Here is a 20,344-nt window from a genome sequence, read left to right as displayed (position 1 = left end):
TATTTCCATATGATTGCAGTTTGCCAAATTTTATTTTAAGTTATTAGGCACTGTTGCCACAAAAACATTTCAATTAACTACATATTATCATCATTTTATACTTGAGAATAAGCATGCTTAAGATATTTTATTCACTGAAGCACTAAAGAAATATAACTTAAAACTTACTCTATCCTTGAAAATGGAGAAACAAAATGATTTAACTGAGATTTTTGTTCTTACCTATTCTCACGTTCATACATCTCCTTTGAGGTGCTTCTAAGATGTTCAATTTCTTGATTTGTTTTTAATTTGATTTGTTCAAGTTCATCCCGTAATTTATTTTCATATTCTGTTTTATAAAGGTCTCTATAAGTATTTGAAAAGGAAGACAGAAATTTTATTGATTTAAGATAGCTGTACCTCTATGAAAGATTCGAAACTATTATGTTATATATATTTTTATATTATATTTTCTGCAAAAGTTGCTTAAGTACCATGACTCTATAATTTAGAAGATTTTGTGACACTTTCCTAAGATCTCAACTTGTTAGATACATGTCTTTTATTCTTAGTGCCAATATAAAATATTAATAATTTCTGTGTTTTTAATCTTCTAATATTTTACTAATGCTTTGCATCTATTCCTACAGGCCTAGATATTCCTGTATATGATACTAATAAGTCTTTTTAAAAAAATAATTAAATGGTCATTTTTCCCTACAAAGCAGATAAAAAGAATTCTAAAGGATGGGGAGAGGGGGAAAAGTTGATGGATAGTGAAGAATATAATTAAGACATCACTTTTCCAAGTACTAGTACCCCACTGCTTTTTTTAAACACAAAGATTATAGGAGCTATTTCATAATAAGGATAGTCTAATTTTATGTATATTGTTAGTTCCTTGCCCATTTCTTTGACAAAATGAGTATTAAAAGACAGGATACTTATGGTGTGCATTTTGTTTTCCATAAACAAGCAACAAAAAAATGCTCTTTAAAATAAAATTCTTCTTAAATTACAATCTTATGAGCAGGAGATTTTAAAATCTTGTATCATAAAATAAAATGGCTGCCAGTTTGCTCCTCTTATCTTTGGAAAAGACAGAATTTTCATATTGGGGGGAAAAAAGAAAACAGTGTCTAGAAAGAGCAATTAATATAAGTAAAACTCCAGGGAAAGTAAAAAAAAAAGTTTCAGTCTAAGATTAAATGCCGAATAGGAAAATAAAATTACTATCTTTTCCCTAAAGGACAATTTCTCTTAAGAAGGGAATTACTAACTTGATGGTAGTAAAACTTGCCTGGAGGTCACATATTTTTCATACATTTCCTCCCTAGACTTTTTGGCTTCCTCAAGTTGAACTTGAAGTCTTTCAAGACGATCTTCTTCATGAGCACAACGTATATTAAGTTCCATGTTTTGGCGATTAAGATACTCTTTATCCTTTTGTAGCAAAGTTAGAGACTGCTGTAAGGTTGCAACCTATGGACAAAGAAAGTGTTCAACAGGATTTTATTGTTTATATATCTGGTAGATCTAAGATACTTCATATACTTACAATTTTAATCAGGAGAGAATTCACTTCAGTTATTCAATTTTGAGCTCTTTTTTAAAAAATGTAATTTTGGGCGGTTACATTTTAAATACTATACTATTTCACTCTCTTTTTTTCTCCACTCCATGCTAGAAAAGACCACCATTTGATACAGATATACGTGCTATGTAAACATACATATATATGTATATAAACTATACTATGCATACTTCTATTTATCACGTTTTGTGTTTTTTTTTTTTCTGGAAATGGACATCATCTTCTTGGATCTGCTCATTTCACTCTTCATCATTTCATGCAAGTCTTTCCATGCTTTTCTAAAATCAACGTGCTCATCAGTTCTTATTGTAGTATTTCATCACAATTATATATCACACAAATTGTTTAGCAGTTCCCCAAATAATTCCTTCAATTCCTTTCTCTTTCCCTTTCCCCTGATCACCTTGCTGAGTCAAAGGATATACAATTTTATAACTCTTTGGATACAATTCCAGATTTCCAAAATGGTTGAACAGTTCATAATTCCACAAATAGCATATTAATGTCCAAATTTTTTCATATCCTCTCCAAAATTTGTCATTTTTATCTTCTACCATTTTAGATTTGGGCTTAATTTTTAAACATTTGATGGGATTATTTTCCTTTTATCTTTTGTACTTTAATTTACCATGTAAAACAATTATTCAGTTAAGAAGAAAACAACTAAAAACCTTATATTTAAATTTTCACTGGAAAACTGTGCAAAAGAAATCATTAAAAAAAATTTAATAGCTTTTTATTTTCAAAACACATACAAAGATAGTTTTCAACATTCACCCTTGCAAAATCTTATGTTTCAAATTTTTCTCCCATCTCCCCTAACAAGTAATCCAATATAGGTTAAACATGTGCAATTCTTCTAAATATATCAGAAATTATTTTCTTAAGGAAACTACATCAAAAAAATAATTTCTCTTCTATAAAGTCCACCCAGAAATTCTAAAATGTACAAGTAAGTGAACCTGAAAGCTTACCTCCTTTGATAAGTCATTTCTTTCTTTAGTTTGTGCTTTATAAGATGCTTCTAAGATTTCATATTTTCGTCTAAAATCAGATAATTCTTGTTCAAATGCATCCCGATCACTAGGGGGGAAAAAAGGGAATTGGGGTATATTTGTGACTTTTGTTATCACCTCTTAAATTCTAATGTTTGGATTCTTCCTTAAAGTGGATTATATAGGTTTGAGTTTTTAAAGATTTGGCCATATAATCTTAAGAGAAGCCGTTAAACCTAAAATTTAGTTATGTGGATATCAAGTGATATTGTGCCTTAGTGTGTTAAGATCCAAACTAAAAAGATAGACTAATAAGACTTTAGCAACTGAAGTGAACACGAGCACTCTGGGGTACAGAACAACCCTCTTATTTTTAAATGAGGAAAGCGGGTGCACAAGAGGCAAGCAGTTTACCTAAAGTAAATGAAAAAAAATTAGGAGCAGCTAAGTGACACAGTAGGTATAGTGCTTAATGAGTTCAAATCCAGCCACAGACACTTAGTAGCTGTGACCAGAGCAACTCATTTAACACTGTCTGCCTCAGTTTCCTCATCTGTAAAAGAGCTGAAAAAAGGAAATGGCAAACCACTCTAGTGCCAAGAAAACCCTAAATGAGATCATCAAGAGTTAGAAACGACTGAAAAATGACTGAACACAATGGAAAAACTGGGACAGAAATCCAATTCAGATGGGGCTTTTTGTATAAGCTTATAAAAATCTATAACCATGTATTTTCAAATTTTCTTACAACAAACATTATCAATATTTTTATAATTAAAAATGTGTTATTTTCCTAAAACAGAAAACCTTAAATAACTTTAACTTAATAAAGCATTCTCAAAAAGTAAGCTTTTTAGAGATGAATACCTATGATGGACGGTTCAGTTACCTTTTTCAATTAACTTTAAAACTTTTGTTTTTTCTACTTAAATTTTAGGAGTTAAAACCATCTTCAGGACTAATACTTTATTTTTAGGCTTTAGAATGGTTTGACATCAAAAGTTCTTACACAGCATCTCTTAGGTGCTACTATAAGGAAAAGTTTCAGAAATTATTCCTATGATTGTTCTGTTCATAGTAATTTTTGAAGTCACAACTTATACATTTTTAGCTTATGAATTTGAAGAGTTCCTTCTTTTTTTTGCTCTACATAAAAGCCAGATGGGAAAACAAAAACAAAAACAAAAAACCTATTCAGATTCATCTTTGTGGCTGAAGATACTTTTCTTTTATTCTTCAAATTACTTTTTTCCCAATTAGAGTGGTGGAATTTTCCATTATAATATTTAATATCTATCTATATAAGTATAAAATGCTGTAAGCTATACAATCTTGTGAACAGATAATCCCATCTTAGAGAAGAGAAAACTGAAATTCAGAGAAATGAAATGAGTTAGTAATATATACATAACAACTGGAATTCACTCAGGCCTCTTGATTCTAAATTTCATTTTAAACCTACTTCTTATCAGATATTTCCAGAAGGAAATGGCTCTAATTTGTGAACAGTAATAAAGCAACCACTTGGCAATTTCTTAAGATCATGAATACAGCCTCATATTAACAGTCTTCAGAATTATCTTTAAAAACTCCATTCCTTTATCAGAAATTAATATTTTAAATCAAAATCAAATACTTTTTCAAGACATATTTCAAATGCTTTGTTACAGTTTGAGTTATCATGAAATGTTTTCAATTGTCAACACATGCCATACCATTTATATTTTTATCTTCTAAAATCACACAGTATTTTAATACATAAGGTAGCAAGTGTCAAATAAATTAAAATTCCAAAGGCAACAAACTTCTAAAATTACTGAGAAAATACACAATAGCAAAATCATAACATAAAAGAAAGTACCAATTACATTAGTTAGTAACTTTTTGAGTTGGAGGGGTTATTAAGAAGATAGTTGTATAACAAAATTAAAGAGTCAATAGTGACAAAATCGTTAGCCCAATTAAAATAAATATTTTTTGGCAATGAAATTTTAAAAAGTTATATGAAGATTTGAGGGTAACTATTTTGTATAGGAAAGAACTTCAAGAATCACTAAGATTTTACTTAGGCACATACTTCTCCCAAGGCACTAAATACCTTTTCCATCTACAATTAGAATGTAAGTTCCTTGAGGGAAGGGGATGTCTTACTTCCTTATATTTAAATCTCCAGCACTTAGCACAGTTTCTACCATGTAGTAAATATTATACACACACACACACACACACACACACACACACACACACACACACACACACACATACATATATTTAAACAACTGAGAGTGATACAATGGGAGATGATAAATTATAGTGAGGAGTTAGAAAGTATAGAAAAACTAGATGAAAGGCACAATAAACAAGGAAATTATAAAAAAGATTAACATAAACCATTAATTAATCCAATTTATTTCTCTCTTCAAATTAGAGTAACAGAGGGATATGGGAGAGAAATGAAATGTTTGTTAAGTTTAGTAAAACAAAAATTTAGAAATATAAGAGACTATCTTGTTTTTGTTCAGTCATGTCTGATTCTTTGTGATTCCATTTAGGGTTTTCTTGGCAAAGATATAGGAGTAGTTTGCCACTTACTTCCCTAGTGTATTCCCATGTTACAAATGTGGAACTGAAGCAAAAAGGATAAGTGAGATGTTCAGGGTCCCATGGCTAGTACATGTCTGAGATCAGATTTGAATTCAAGTAGATGAGTCTTTATGACTCTAGGCCTGGCACTCTATTCACTGTCATATCCTGCTCCACAAGTTCAGACTTTAGATATCTAGGATGTTCTTACCTTTTTACCTTATCATAGTTCTCCTGCCTGTAATCACCTTGCTGAATTAACTGTTTTGTATCTGCTAATTCCAATGCCAAACGCTGACATCTAACTTGAAGTTCAGAATGATTTCTTCGTTCATCCTCATAGGTCTATATAAATAAAAATTAAAGTGAAACATTTTAAACAGAATGAAAATCAGATTTTATAGTAAGCCATTTAAAAAGTAAAGTATGCTTTTGCAATTAAAACACACAACCTCTAAGTTTTCTCTTTTGAAACTTAAGGTCTTTTATATACATTATATACAGATATATAACAAACTATAATATATACAATCTAATTAGAGTTTTTTTTTTTTTAACAAACCATTTTCAGTTTTTATACCAAAACAATTTCCTTTTAATCCATGCCCCCAAGCATTAACTGATTGAATCTACTTTTGTCAGAAAGGAACAACACAACCAAAAAAAACACACATAGCTACATCTAATTATCTTATGTTACATTCTTTACCTGTAGTTTCCCATCTCTTTATCAAGAAATGGGAGATGTCTTTCATCATTAGAATCTGGGAATAAGAACGGTCATTAGAATTAATTGGACTCTGAATCCCTTTTAACGTTGTCTTAGTATGTATATAATTTTTTGATTGTTATTTTTTCCCCCTGAATGAATTTATACAAACTTTCCTGTTTTTCTAATTTGTTCATTTCTTTCAGTTCAGTAAGATTCTGATACCAGATCACAGAATCCTAGAATTTGGAATTGAAAGGGATCTTAAAGGACATCTGGTTCAAGCTTTACCCAAAAGGAATTTCTATTATAGTTAACAAAAAACATATCTATTTCTGTCTTAAAGAGTCTTTAAGTCTTAAAGACTTCAAAGTCTTTTTGTGAAGGAGATCTCACCCTCCATCAGGGAACTGTTAATTGACCACAATTTGTTCAGTCACTATCTAGCTGACTACCCACTTTGGAGTACTCACTTTTGTACTATCAAAAAAGAACACTTCTGTGTATAGGGATTTTTAGATAGTATTGGGGCATATATATTAATAATGGGATGGCTGAGCCAAACAGTATGAACTCAGTAATTGTTTTCATATAAGCACAAATGATCTTTTACAAGGCTTATCTAATTCAGTGTTAACAGTGCACCTGTCTTTCTGTGACTCATCCAACATAAACAATTTCTACCTTTGACCATTTTTGGAAATTTGAGGGGTACAAGGCAAAATTTCAGAATTAGATTAATTTGAATTATATTAGTACAGATTTTGGAAAAATCTTCTTTTAACTAAAAACACCACTATTCATTTATGTCCTTTGATCAATTATCTATTAGACAATGGCTCTTCAAGTTAAAAACTAAATAGAATTAAACAAATATTATTTCAAATATTTCTATGAGAAAAATAAACTGCTCAATGGAAGCAGCAACATTAATTACAAAAGCTGACTATTTGAAATGAGAAATGTATTTTGTGTTATTTTAAAAATTATGTTCTTTTAAGTTATTTTATTAACTGACTAGGGATTACATTGCATTAAAAAACATTGTGATCACAAATTAATAAAAACTCAATGACTAAAATAAAATGTTTTAAAACTAAATTTCTATCTAAAGTATAAAATAACTAACTAGTTCTTTTAAAGCAATCAACAGCTATACAAATCAAAACAAAATTACTTTAAATACTATTAATTTCATTTACATATTTTTTACTTTATAACATGAGATCTAAGTGGTAACCTTTATGTCAACATACTACTAAACATGTTGATAGACTGATCACCTTCATGTAGACAGAGGAGAGATATCAGATTAGAAATGGAATATTATGCCTTTCACTCTAAAATCAGTAGATCAAAATAGAAGTAATATGTTGCTTTAAATTTTTTTGAACTGAATGGACAAATATGTTCTTGGATGTAAAATATTCACAAGACAAAAACTTCAAAATAATCTTGCTCACTAACTAACAAATTTCACCTGCATGGCAAATATAAGAGAAGACATCTAAAAAATGTTCAAATTATGAAACAATTGTACTTTTTTTACACGCCAGCAAAGTTATAATTAAGATTCTACAATCCAGACTTCAGCAACATGTGAACCAAGAATTATCAGAAGAGCAGGCTGGTTTTTGTAGAAGCTGAGAAACTGGACACCCAATTGCCAACATTTGCTCGATTATGGAGAAAACAAGGGAGTTTGAGAAAAACAACTTCTGCTTCAAAGACTATACTAAAGACTATGTGGATCACGACAAAATATGGCAAGTTATCAAAGAAACAAGAATATTGGATCATCTTACTTGTCTCTTGAAGAATCTTTATGAGGGCCAAGAAGCAAGAGTTGAAATGAAACATGAAACAACTGATTGATTTTAAGATTGGAAAAGAAGAACAAGGATATTTATCATCATCTTATTAATTTAACATATTGTAGAGTATATTCATGTGAAATGCCAGGCTGGATGAATCAAAGCTACAATCAATTGTAACCATTTTATTTTTATAATACATAATTCAAAGATTTCATTTTATTTTCACTGTAATTTAGAAATCTGTGATTTCATTGGTTGTGGGTATTATCTCTATTCATGTACATAGAGTCTAGAAGTTAGACACCATGACTATTAATAGATAGCCTTTCAGACATACTGCATCTGAAAAATTCCCTACCATAAAGCCATTCTGATAGTGAACTTTTCTAGCTTTTCTAGCTTCAGCAGAAAATAGGCCTCATAAAAGCATAACATTTGTCAAGAGTTTGTTTTCTATATAGGCTTTAAAAAAAATAAAAAGTCACTATAATATCAAGATAAAGCATCAATATAAGATCTTAGTATATAGGTTCCAATGAAGCACAGTCCAACAGGAGATCAGAAAATCCAAAGTATAGTAAAAGAAATAAAGATTTAAAACCTTCTTCCAGCCCCCAAAAAAGCATGGATGAGAATCACATAAGAAGAAAAGGTATGGCCAATTAATAATAACAATTGGCATTTTTGTTGCCTACTGAGTGTGAAGGAGTGCTAAGTACTTTACAAATATCTTATTTGATCCTCATAACACTGGAAAGTCAAAGGTGCTATTAATACCTCTGTTTGAGGCCAGATTTTAACTCAAGTCTTCCCTGACTCAAGGCCCAACGATCTATCACCACTACTTAACAGGTCATTTATGATCTTATCCATCTACTCAAAATTGAATTATACTTTGATCAAAGAAATGAATTATGAGAATAATGACCTAGAAAAAAAAAGTACGTAGAGAACTCTTGAGCTCCATTTCCAAAAGTACTTGTTAAGACACAACAGCAGCACCTATTAAGTGATTAACTATAAGTAGAACATTGTGAAAGGCACTAAGGGAGTTTCACAGTTTATATGAGATACAATCTTTCACTTCATTAAACATGCTCTTTGGTATAGAGGAAAAGAACAACAAAGATAAGAAAAAAACAAATTTTATGATGAGTCTGCCACTTATTACCTGTATGACCTTGGACAATCATTTAAACTCTCTGGATCTTAGCTCTTAAAACTAGTTAGTTAGTTAAATTATCTCTAGGGCTCTTTCCAGATCTAAAATTATGATCCTGTGATATTTTGATGACATCAGGAAGAAACTAAAGATCAGAGAATTTAAATAACTTGCCAAATGACATTTCATAAGGAGCAGAACAAAGCTTCAAACTCAATCTTCCAATTCTAAATCAGATGACAAAATATTGGAGTTTAGCAATACTTGTCAAATTGAATTGAATTAAGTTACAATATTATGTTTAACGATAATTAGTCATAATTTAGTCCCAAATGGCTATGTCTTTTAAAATTAAATATCTTAAGGAAGTAAAAAAGTAGTAATCAAGTTCCTGAAAACTATTTTTGATCAAGTTGTTGATTAACAAGAAATACAGGTTTATTCAAGATCAGAAAGACTATTATAAAATTGGAAGAAAAAAAAATGTTTAGGTTCCAAACTGAGCAGGCAGGAGAAAAAGCTGTGATATTATTCAATACTGTATTTTCTTATTTAGTGTTCTGCAATTCAAACATTCATATCCTACTTTAAAAATGCTTGCTAGTTTTTCTACATTATTTTATCACATGCTATTTGCATATATGTAAAATATGTACATGTAAAATAAATACATAGTTTAAAATCCAGAAAAGTTATAATGAAGCAAAAAGGCTTAGTGTTCTGGGCAAGAACTAGGATTCTGCAACTCTAAATCTTAACCACGGATTCTCCATTTATAGAACATATTGTTCCTGTTTAAGTTACTGCTTAATATACTATGTCATAGCTATAACACTTAGAATAAAATTAATATTATTTGTTTCCTTGGTAAGAATATTATTTGCATTAATGAGCTAGAAACATAAAAAAAATCTTATATATGTTAATTTTTGAATCTCTTCTTCATAACTGTTTTTAATACAAAGATAGAGAGTAATACTCTCTCTGTGGTACCTAATCTATGTTCTACACAATACACAAAATTGTATAGTTAAGTAAATTAAGGAGACCAAACTTCAACTGATTTCTCTATGGATTTGTTAAGTTATTCTGGGATCTCTCTGTTAAACAATTAAGAATTTGGTAGTATAAAGCACTGTGCTGGTACTACAGATATAAAAGTAGTGACCTCAAGAAGCTTATATTCTGGGGAGATTATAAGCAGAGGGAAAGAGAAAGAATCTTCTAGGAATAAAGAAAAACCTGTTCAGAAAGCATGAAGACTAGAGATGGAAATTCATGGCACAGAAAAGAACAAGAATCTCAATTTGGCTGTATTACAAAGTTAGAGGCGGGAAAATGTGTAATAGTCCTGGAAAGATAGGTTGAAATCAGATTATAAAGAAACTTAAATGCCAAATAAAGGAGTTAATATTTTATCCTGGAGGCAATAAAAGAGCCACTTCTGGGTGAGGCCAGTGATTAGGAATATTAATTTGGCAGCTTTATGGAAGACATTGAAGAGGAAAAAGGATATATCAGTGAAAGCAGATAACAAAGGGATGGCCAGATAGATTTCTGGGACTGGAATAAGGAACATTTGAGTTCAAATCCAGCTTCAGACACTTATTAGCAGTGTAATTCTGGACAAGTACCTTAACTTTTGTCTGCTTCAATTTCCTTAACTCTTAAATGGGGATAATTATAGCACCTACCTCACAGGGTTGTCTTGAGGATCAAACTAGATATTTGCAAAGTGTCTCATACATAGTAGGTCCTTAACAAATGCTTGTTCTATTTCCCTTACTTATAAAGGCATATTTGCTGAGCGGCACAACAGCTGATTCTGGACTTGATAAGGAAGACCTGAGTTTAAATTTTGCCACTTAAAGAGTTTCTAACTCTTCCTAGATGTGTGACCTTGGGCAAGTCACTTACCCTCCAATTGCCTCAGAGGGCGGGAAGTTTCTAGTTGTACAACCCTGGACAAGTCACATAACCTCTCTATATCTTAGTTTCCTCATCGATAAAACAGGGATAATAATATTAAGCACCTACTTCACAGGGTAGTTGTGATGATCAAAAGAGATAACATGTAAAGTATGTTGCCAATTTTAAAAACACCTCATAAATGTTTGCTTAAAAAAAATTCAGTTGGGTCTGGAAAGAAGATATTTTAGAAAACAGGCTGTAGTCTGATTACCATAACACATTATAAAACCTCAATGATATGAGTATGTCACTTGTTAAAATGCCTACTTTTTGGCAATGCAAATAAAAACTTGCTTTTGAATGTTTAAGTTCAGTCTAAAAGTAACCTTGCAGGTTTTGTTTCCAGAAATATAATGAGACTGCTAAACGAGAAAATATCTTGATAAAACATATTTTCATTGCTTCCTAGTCACCCAACTTTTCATGAGAAAATAACAAAACAAAACATTTTACTTTGCTATTTCCTCATGGAACTTTAATGCTATTTTAAAATAAATCCTTATTTGTTCTTTACAGTGAACTAATTTCTCTAATTAGACATTAGAAAGTTTTCCTTGTGCATCATTATCTTCCAACTATTTCTCCTACTTTTATAGGGACCAAGCAAAATTATTCTATTCTACATTCCTATTCTACAAATATCCCTTTTGAGTTCTTGAGAGCTTTCAGCATTTTTCCTCTGTCTTCTCTTTTCCTGGATAAACAATTTCAATTCATTTCAAATGATCTTCATATGGCATGATCTTGAAAGTCCCTTAACTTTGGACACTTTTAAGCTCACTAATGACTTTCCTAAAATGTAGTGCCTGAACTACATATAAATGTCCAGACATGGTCTAAACATGATAGGTATCTACAGCCAGATTTCTTAAAGTTTTAAAAATCATTCCTTTTAAAATCAAATGTCTGAGGTTAAATTCACTTAATAAGAGTAAATGTGAACAACAAAACAGAGATGTTCAATTTACTATAGACTTTTGTAACTTTTAATTAAAAAAATTTAATTACTTAATAGGTCTTTTATTCTAAGGAATTAAGTTCCCCATGGGATGAATTGTAGATTTTATAAACCTTTCATACAGAATATTATATGGCTAATTTCATAACATCAGAATTTATTAAATTCTACTGGAAGCTACAAAGATTTTGTTATTGTTTTATGGTGATCATCATACACTTTGCTTATGGGTTTTAAAAAGGAAAGGTGAATAACTATATTGCTTTTGATTAGTATTACAAGAAAACAATTTTCAATTTCTTAAATTAAGTTGAAAAACAAGTGGAAAGATGCTGCCATCTTGTGGTCAAAATAATTAAGACCAGGCCTAGTGGGTTAACCAATCAAATAGCATTGTCTTTGATACAGGACAAAAGCTACTATGAAGGTAACTGCTGACTGGGATGAACTTTACTTCCTCCTCCCCACCCTAAATATCCTAGTCTCTCCTAAAGAACCTTTATGAACCTACCATTTCTGAATTTGTTCATACTTTTTATGAATCTTGTTTTCTTAGTGTCTTATAAGGCTCATAAATCTACTACCCAATGAAGAAATAATTTTGGCAGCTAGGTGATGCAATGGATACAATTAGGCCTGGAATCAAGAAGACTTCTCTGCCTGAGTTCAAAACTGGCCTCAGTCATGTCCTAGCTGTGTGACTTTGGGTAAGTGACTTACCCAAAGTCACTTAATCCTCTTTGCCTCAATTTCCTTGTCTGTAAAATGATCTGGAGAAGGAAATGGTAAACTACTCCTGTATCTTTACCAAGAAAACTCCAAAGGAGTTGAGAAGTGTCAATCAAGATTAAAAATAACTGAACAACAGAATAACAAAATAATGATTTTTAAAATATCTGTCTTAAACTTACTCTTCTCCCAATTCCAAGTTCACTTTATGTATGCCATTCAAAACACAGAATATTATTCTAAGTATATTCATAAATCAAAACTTTTTATTAAGTGCTTACTATGTAGAAAGCAGTAAGAGGTCTTAGGGCCAAAAGAAAAAAATATAGATAAAACTCACATTCCTGACCTTAAGAAACTTTATGTTTTTAGGGTAGGGATAAGAGAAGATAATATTTATACAGATAAATAAACTCAAATATAATATAGAGAGGGGAAAAAAATAACAAGTAGTAAAATCAGTAAAGGCTTCCCAAAGAAGTTACAGATTAGACTTGAAGGAAGTTGAAGATTATAAGGATTTGAGGGGAGGAGGGAGTGCATGGCAAGAAAGTAGATAATCTATACAATGGAATATAAGTGGAACATGAAAAATAGTTATGATAACTAAAACCATGGAGATTAAATGAGTTAACCAAGAGAATACAAAGGGAGAAGAGCCAGGTTCAGAAAAAGCTCTGAGGGATACCCATAGCCATATTGTATATGGTTGAAAAATTTAAGCTGAAGAAACAAACACTTACTATAGATGACCCAATTTAGTAGTCTCAATATGAAAGGGAGAAGAGATAAAGGCTTCAGCTAGAGGGAATGGTAGAGTTAGAGTTAGATAGTAGTTTTTTTAAGGACTAGGGAGATTGGGTATATTTTAAGCAGAAAGGAAAGAGCCAATAGATGAAGACAGACTGAAGATGAGAGAAGAAGTGATTGAAAAGACAAACTCTAGAAAACAAGGTAGGGGATCAAGGATGCAAATAGAGGATTGGTAGGATGAAGACTGGTATACAGAAGAAGAGAAAGAAAGATGACATGTTAATTATCTCTCTCATCATAATAGCATGTTTTCTTTAAGCACGGAATATATAAATGATTACTTTCCTTTCTTAATTTTAATTTTAATCAATAGCCCAGAACCTATCAGTTCTATAAGTACAAATTGGTTTTTTTCTTGAAATATGTTGCAATTCTCCATCCTGAAACTAATTTTACTTCTATACAATTTTATTATCATCTACTACATGGAAGGACATGGTATCACGTACAAAATAAGAGATTCCACTGTATATTTTCCTCCACAGATAAACTCATAAAGTTAATCTTAGCACTTAAAAGTGTCTATTTTATCTCGATCTTTTGTTTTTTATTCCCAATTCTTGGCCCTCCCCATTGGAACATGTGCTTTTTTTTTTTTTTTTTTCTTTTTCTTTTAAAGCTTTTTATTTTCAAAATATATGCCTAAGCCCTTTTTTTGTAGTGGCAAGAAACTGGAAAATGAATGGATGCCCATCAATTAGAAAATGGTTGAATAAATTATGAATGTTATGGAATATTATTGTTCTGTAAGAAATAACCACAGGATTATTTCAGAGAGGCTTGAAGAGACTTACATGAACTGATGCTGAGTGTAACGAGCAGAACCAGAAGATCATAATCATACATGGCAACAACAAGATGACATCCCTTCTCCCCTCAATTGATACGATAATCAATTCTGATTCTGGCTCTCTTCAACAATGAGATGATTCAAATCAGTTCCAATTGCTCAGTGAATGAAGAGAGCCATCTATATCCAGAGAAAAGACCATGGAAACTGAGTGTGGACCACAACACAGTATTTTCACACTTTCTGTTGATACTTGCTTGCATTTGGTTTTGCTTCTGTTTTTTTTCTTCTTGATCCGAATTTTCTTGTGCAGCAAGGTAAATGTATAATTATATATACATATATTGGATTTAACATATTTAACATGTATTGAACTACCTGCCATCTTGGGGAGGGGGTGAGAGGAAGGAGGGAAAAATTTAGAACAGAAGGTTTTGCAAGAGTCAATGTTGAAAAATTACCCATGCTTATGTTTTGTAAATAAAAAAGCTTTAATAAAAAATAAATAAAATAAAAGCAGAAGTGGAATAAATAAAAAAACAAAACAAAAAACAAACAAAAAACCAAACTATATGCCAAGATATTTTTCAACATTCACTCTTACAAAACCTTGTGTTCCAAATTATTTTTTCCTCCCTTTCTCCAACCCCCTCCTCATATGACAAGTAATCCAATATAGGTTAAACATAGATGATTCTTGTATACATATCTGAAGTTATCTGTACAAAAAAAATCAACTCAAAAATGAAAAAAAAAAATGAGAAAGAAAAAAAAACCTATCAAGCAAACCACCAAAAAAAGTGAAAAGACTATGTTGTTATCCACACTCAGTCCCCACAATCCTGTCTCTGAATGCAGATCCATTGGAACTGGCCCAAATCACCTTTCTATTGAAAAGAGCCATGTCCATTAGAATTGATAGTTGCATAATTTTGTTGCTGTGTATAATGTTCACTTGGTTCTACTCACTTCACTTAGCATTACTTCATATAAGTCTTTCCAAGCCTCTCTGAAATCATCCTGCTGATCATTTCTTATACAACAATAATATTTCATAACATTCATATACCCTAATTTATTCAGCCATTCCCCAACTGATAGGCATCCACTGAATTTCTAGTTCCTTTCTACTACAAAAGGGCTGCCATAAACATTTTTGCCCATATGGGTTCCTTTCCCTCCTTTAAAATCTTTTTGGGATACAGACCTAGTAAAAACACTGTTGGATCAAAGGGTATGCACAGTTTGATAGCCCTTTGGTCACAGTTCCAAATTGCTCTCCAGAATGGTTGACCAGTTTACAATTCCACCAAGAATGTATTAGTGTCATAGTTTTCCCACAGCCCTTCCAAAAGTTTCCTGTCACTTTAACTAATATGAAAAATGTAGATGGTATTTCAGAGTTGTCTTAATTTGCATCTCTTTGATCAATAGTGATTCAGAGCATTTTTTTCCATATAACTAGAAATGGTTTTAATTTCATCATCTAAAAATTTTTATGTTCATATCCTTTGACCATTTATCAACTGGAGAATGGCCAAACAAGTTTTTTATCCATGACTTAATAGTTCTGCAAATCCCAAACTAACTTGTTTAAAAAGGCTCTGATATAAAACCTTAGCAATAACTTTCTTAAATTATAAAGATTCACTAGTTTGTCTTTCATACATGTACCTATTTATCCCTTATTTCTTATGAAAACATTCCTCTCCTCTAACAGGAAAAGTTTGCATAGATATTCACTGATCCTTTTCCTCTCTATGTATATTTATATATCAGCCCAAATAGCATGGGAGCTTAAAAGATATCCCTCCCCCATCCCAAGGAGTTTGAAGGATCTTATCTAGAATTTCCTTTTGAAGAAGATTCAGGATAGTAATGGTCAGTCCTCTAGTAGTGTTTTGTAATATTGCAATTTAGCTAACAGTTCTATAATTTTATACTTAAAATTCCATCAAACTTTCAGCTCACCTATTTTCTGAAAGGGGATAGACTCAAGATGCAAAATACATTTGTGGACATATGGCCAATGTGGTAATAAGTTTTGCTTAACCGTGTAACTGTATGATTTTTAAACTTTTGCTTTTGTTGCTTTTTTTTTTTTTAAATGTCAATGGGGATAAAGGATGAGAAAAGAAGGAAATGAAATTCTTATTAATTAAAAAACAAAACAAAACAAAACAAAAAAAACAACTCTTGGCTAAAGGCTATCAAGTCTTAGTTACTTTTCCTAAATTCAACATTTAACTTCATAATTACAGCAAATGAGAGGTAGCAAGGCACAGTGGATAAAAAGATAGATCCAAATAAAGCTTCTGAAATAGACTGACTGTGATCCTGACAAATCACTGAACTTCTCAGGGTCCAGATTATTAAGACTATAAATTACAAATTGCACTGGTGGAGGAAGTTTCCTTTTTCAGAAGTTCTCTGTAACAATAAAATATAAGGGTGCAGACTTCCCCCTCCAGAAAAAAAGAAAAGAAAAAATATACAATTTTTATCAATATCCTAATAGCTTCTTTTTTTTTTATCCCATCCTATTACCTAAATCTTTTTGAATGTGTTAGAGTGGAAGAAAATTTAAGTGATGAAAGAACATTTTTTAAAAAAATAAAATTCCTTAATTACTTTTGAACAAATAATTGTTAATTTTCTCTCATGTAATGTAATTGGACTTTACATCGCTGTATCAATAGACTAACAAGGTGGAACTCTGTCATATAATAGACCCTTGGTGATTTTACCATCAAAGACAGTGGCCATAGATTTTATTGCTGCTCAGTGTTTGATAATCAATCTTTATTACTCATAGACATAACTGATTAAAAACAAAAAAGACATTCAATGTCATGTCGCATCAATGTTTTGATAAAATAGGCATTCTGATATATTCTAAGCAGTTTTGGAGATTAGAACATGGCATCTCCACTAATGTCAAAATTAACGGCAATATTCTTTTCTTTTCCTTATTGGAAGGAATCTCTATTGCCATGTAGCCCAATCATACCTAAAATTCCCAGAAAATAATCAACAAGCAATCATCAGCCTCTCTTTAAAGATGTTTATTAAAGAGAAGCCTAACTCCTCCAGGGAGAGTTCATTTCACTTACAGATAATACTATTAGGAAGTTTTTCCTAATATTAAGCCTCTGCAACTTTCAATTACTGCCTTCTGAAGTCAAACATAATTACTCTTCCTCCCTTCCATAGTTTCTCCAAATACTTTAATACAGTTATCAGGTTCATTTCTAAGTATAGTGTTTTCTAGTCAGTCAACAAACATTATTAGGTGCCAGCCATTGTGTCAAGAAAGGTAATTTTTTTTTAGTAGCTTTTTATTTACAAAATATATGCAATATATGCATGGGTAATTTTTCAATATTGACCAAAAGGTAAAAATCTTAAAGAAGTCACAATCTAATGGAGAAGATGATGTATAAACAATCTGTACAAATTAGATATATACAGGAGAAATTGGAAATAATCAAAAAAGTGAAGGAACCAGACTAGAGATTGGTTAGAAAAGGCATCCTGTTGAAAGTTTTAGCTTGAATTAGAAGACATGGGACAATTTCCTTTATCAGTGCATTTAAGGATCTTTTCTGCAGCTGACAGTCTTAGAAAGAGAAGTTGGCTGGGGTACTGAAAATTGAGGTGACATAACCATAGTTACACAGCCAGGAAGTATCAGACTGGAGACTTAACCCACTAGGCAAAGCTTCCTAATTAAATGAATGAATGAAATGAGGAAATTGGACTATAGATGCCCTGAAGTCCTCCCAGATCTAATTTGTGATGGTGATCTCAAACTGGGCTTGTTTCATCATGTCTGTGGCTCAGATCCCCAGCATAGATGAATGACACATTGAGATGAGAAAAGTACTTCCACTCCTCTGCAAGAGTTAGGATATGTTCATTTTTTTCATCTCCTGTTCTCTTGTAAAGCTGGCACATACACTACCTTGGAGTTACTGTTCCTAGTCTCTTCCTTCCACTAAAGAAGATTATGAGAAGAACCTGGGTCTTATTCTTTAAGAAAAATTTCTTAGTCACAAGAACATACATATACCAAACCAGTAAGATTACACAGAGATTACTCAGGAATGAGACGGGATATACTTAGATTCTTTGAAAAGTAAATCATCTGCCAGAGGTTCCTAACATGGCAGCCTTATGCTTGGCTGCCAAGGAGCTCTGTCCACTGGAATCCTATTTCCGGTGCCCTTCTGACTCTACCTTCACCTTTTACTAACTAGACTTTACTTCCAAACCCCATAATAAACCTCCTTTATCAATCTAAAAAAAAAAAAAAAAAAAAAAAAGACAAGAAAAGAAAAGTAAATCATCTTATTTGATGAACTTCTAAACTAGTTAATATCTTAAGCTTTTTTTCTTTCTCTCCTTCTTTTCCTGGCCCCTCTCTACTACCACTATCCCTTCTCCTAAAAAGGGGAATATGAGAAGCAGTCATTCTTCCATATCCTTCCCATAGTTCTTTAGAAAAGTGGACCTTTTCCAGTCAGTCCTCTTGACTACCATGAAGACATCAAAAAGATAAAAAGTAATTTATTATCAAGAAAAGAGTAGAGTATAACATAAAAGAGAAATATTATTTTTCTTAGTAAATTGAATTGTACAAACCTCTAATAATCGCTTTAATTGGGATTTGTAATCAGTTAATTCTTCTGAAAGATCATTCTTTTTCACCTGCAGTTCATTTACTTCTTTTCTTAAAGAATTTACTACTTCATAGAATCGAATCTATAAAAAAAAAAAAAAAAGAGATGTCCTTAGGAGTGACTTTGAAATCCAATTACAATTAATATATGCCAAAACACATAGTCACCTGTTCATTAGAACTCTAATAGAAGAGAAATAAATTGGGGAGGGGGGAGGAAGGATAGTCAATCATCAGACTTAGTCATCTATCATGATCAACTAAGATTACATCATCTCAAACACTGTTTTATAGGAGGCTTTCCTTATTGCATGGTGATGGCATGTTTTAGGGGAAATCATGTTATACTTAGAATCAAAGGATCTAGGGTCAAATTCTGTTTTTGTCACTTACTTTATGTGATGGCTTCTTAAATTTTTTCAACTCTTGACCCCTTTTTCCCTGAGATAATTTTATGTGACACCAGGTATATAATACAGGTATACAAATCAAACATTTAATTATAATAAATCATAATTTTGCAATCCCCACATTCAGTTACATGCCTCTATATGAGGTTACCACCCAAAGTTTAAGAAGGTTTATTCTACATAACTATAGGAAAAGAATTGAAAGTCATTTGACTATGACTTTCCTCAATTACATAATGAGGTGATATAACCAAGTGATGACTAAGGTCTTATCCATCTTTTCAATGAATAATTCTAATTTTCCCATGAAATTAGCTATATGCACAATTTAATCAATTAAGGAATTCTGAGTTTTGACTGAACCTGATACAAAGATACAAGAAAAGATGTGGAAGCCTATAAATTCAGTAAGATTATCTTTAAGCATCAAATAAACAACTGAAGTTTCACAATTAAAAAAAAAAAACACAAAAACTGGTGATGAGTTCTGTAAAAAATAGTATTTTTCAATGATGCCCTAGTGTTAAAGAATTGTAAAGAGATAATGGCATTACATGTCATTATAATAGATATGTCTATTATTGTCTCATTAAAATGTTTTTAATAGGGTTTAAAAAAAAACTCACAGATACATATTCAGGAATAGAAAGTTGATCCTCAGGAAGAGACTTCAATTTCATGTAATTATCTTCTGTTAACTCCAAGTCACGCAAGCTACGACGAATATCTCCAGCTTTCTCTATTAACTGATGATTTGTTTCTTCTAGTTGTTTCTGCCTCAATAAAACAGTTTCCATTTCCTGTTTCATTAATTCCTGATATTTTCTACATTAAGAGAAAGTTTACGGTGAAGTTACATAAAACCTCTGAAACTTTATTTTAAATAACTTTTTACTATAGTACATTATATAAGGAAATGGAAACCAAATGCTTCTTTTTGCTGTTAAATACTGATATTTCAAATCATCATATAGATCTGATATTAGTATACCATATGCATGAGTTCTGATCCAGTTAGGCAACTGAGAACCTTAACTGAAAATTCCAATGGAAATATAAACAATATCAACAAATCACTACATACATATAATAAACACATGGATAAAGAAATTTATCACTATTAAATATCCTGTTCCTCTCTGATTTAAAT

General features: G+C 31.3%; 1 protein-coding gene across 9 annotated transcripts in view; it reads right to left on the bottom strand.

Annotated features, from left to right (window-relative positions):
- PIBF1 (progesterone immunomodulatory binding factor 1) overlaps window positions 1-20,344 on the bottom strand; it is a 266,914-nt gene that overhangs the window by 235,216 nt on the left and 11,354 nt on the right. For all 9 annotated transcript variants that reach the window (XR_012487776.1, XM_074299240.1, XM_074299239.1 and 6 more), the window contains 6 exons: window positions 19,821-20,019; window positions 18,748-18,867; window positions 5,366-5,499; window positions 2,551-2,659; window positions 1,283-1,464; window positions 223-348 (listed from right to left, as the gene is read on the bottom strand). Coding sequence is in view for 8 of the 9 variants with exons in the window: in XM_074299240.1 (XP_074155341.1) it covers window positions 223-348; window positions 1,283-1,464; window positions 2,551-2,659; window positions 5,366-5,499; window positions 18,748-18,867; window positions 19,821-20,019 (870 nt within the window). In the remaining variant the exon portion in view is untranslated. The remainder of the gene's footprint in view (window positions 1-222; window positions 349-1,282; window positions 1,465-2,550; window positions 2,660-5,365; window positions 5,500-18,747; window positions 18,868-19,820; window positions 20,020-20,344) is intronic.

Source organism: Sminthopsis crassicaudata, chromosome 3 (assembly GCF_048593235.1).
Source record: "Sminthopsis crassicaudata isolate SCR6 chromosome 3, ASM4859323v1, whole genome shotgun sequence".
NCBI classification, from domain to species: domain Eukaryota; kingdom Metazoa; phylum Chordata; class Mammalia; order Dasyuromorphia; family Dasyuridae; genus Sminthopsis; species Sminthopsis crassicaudata.
This window is presented reverse-complemented; position numbering and strand designations above follow the sequence as displayed.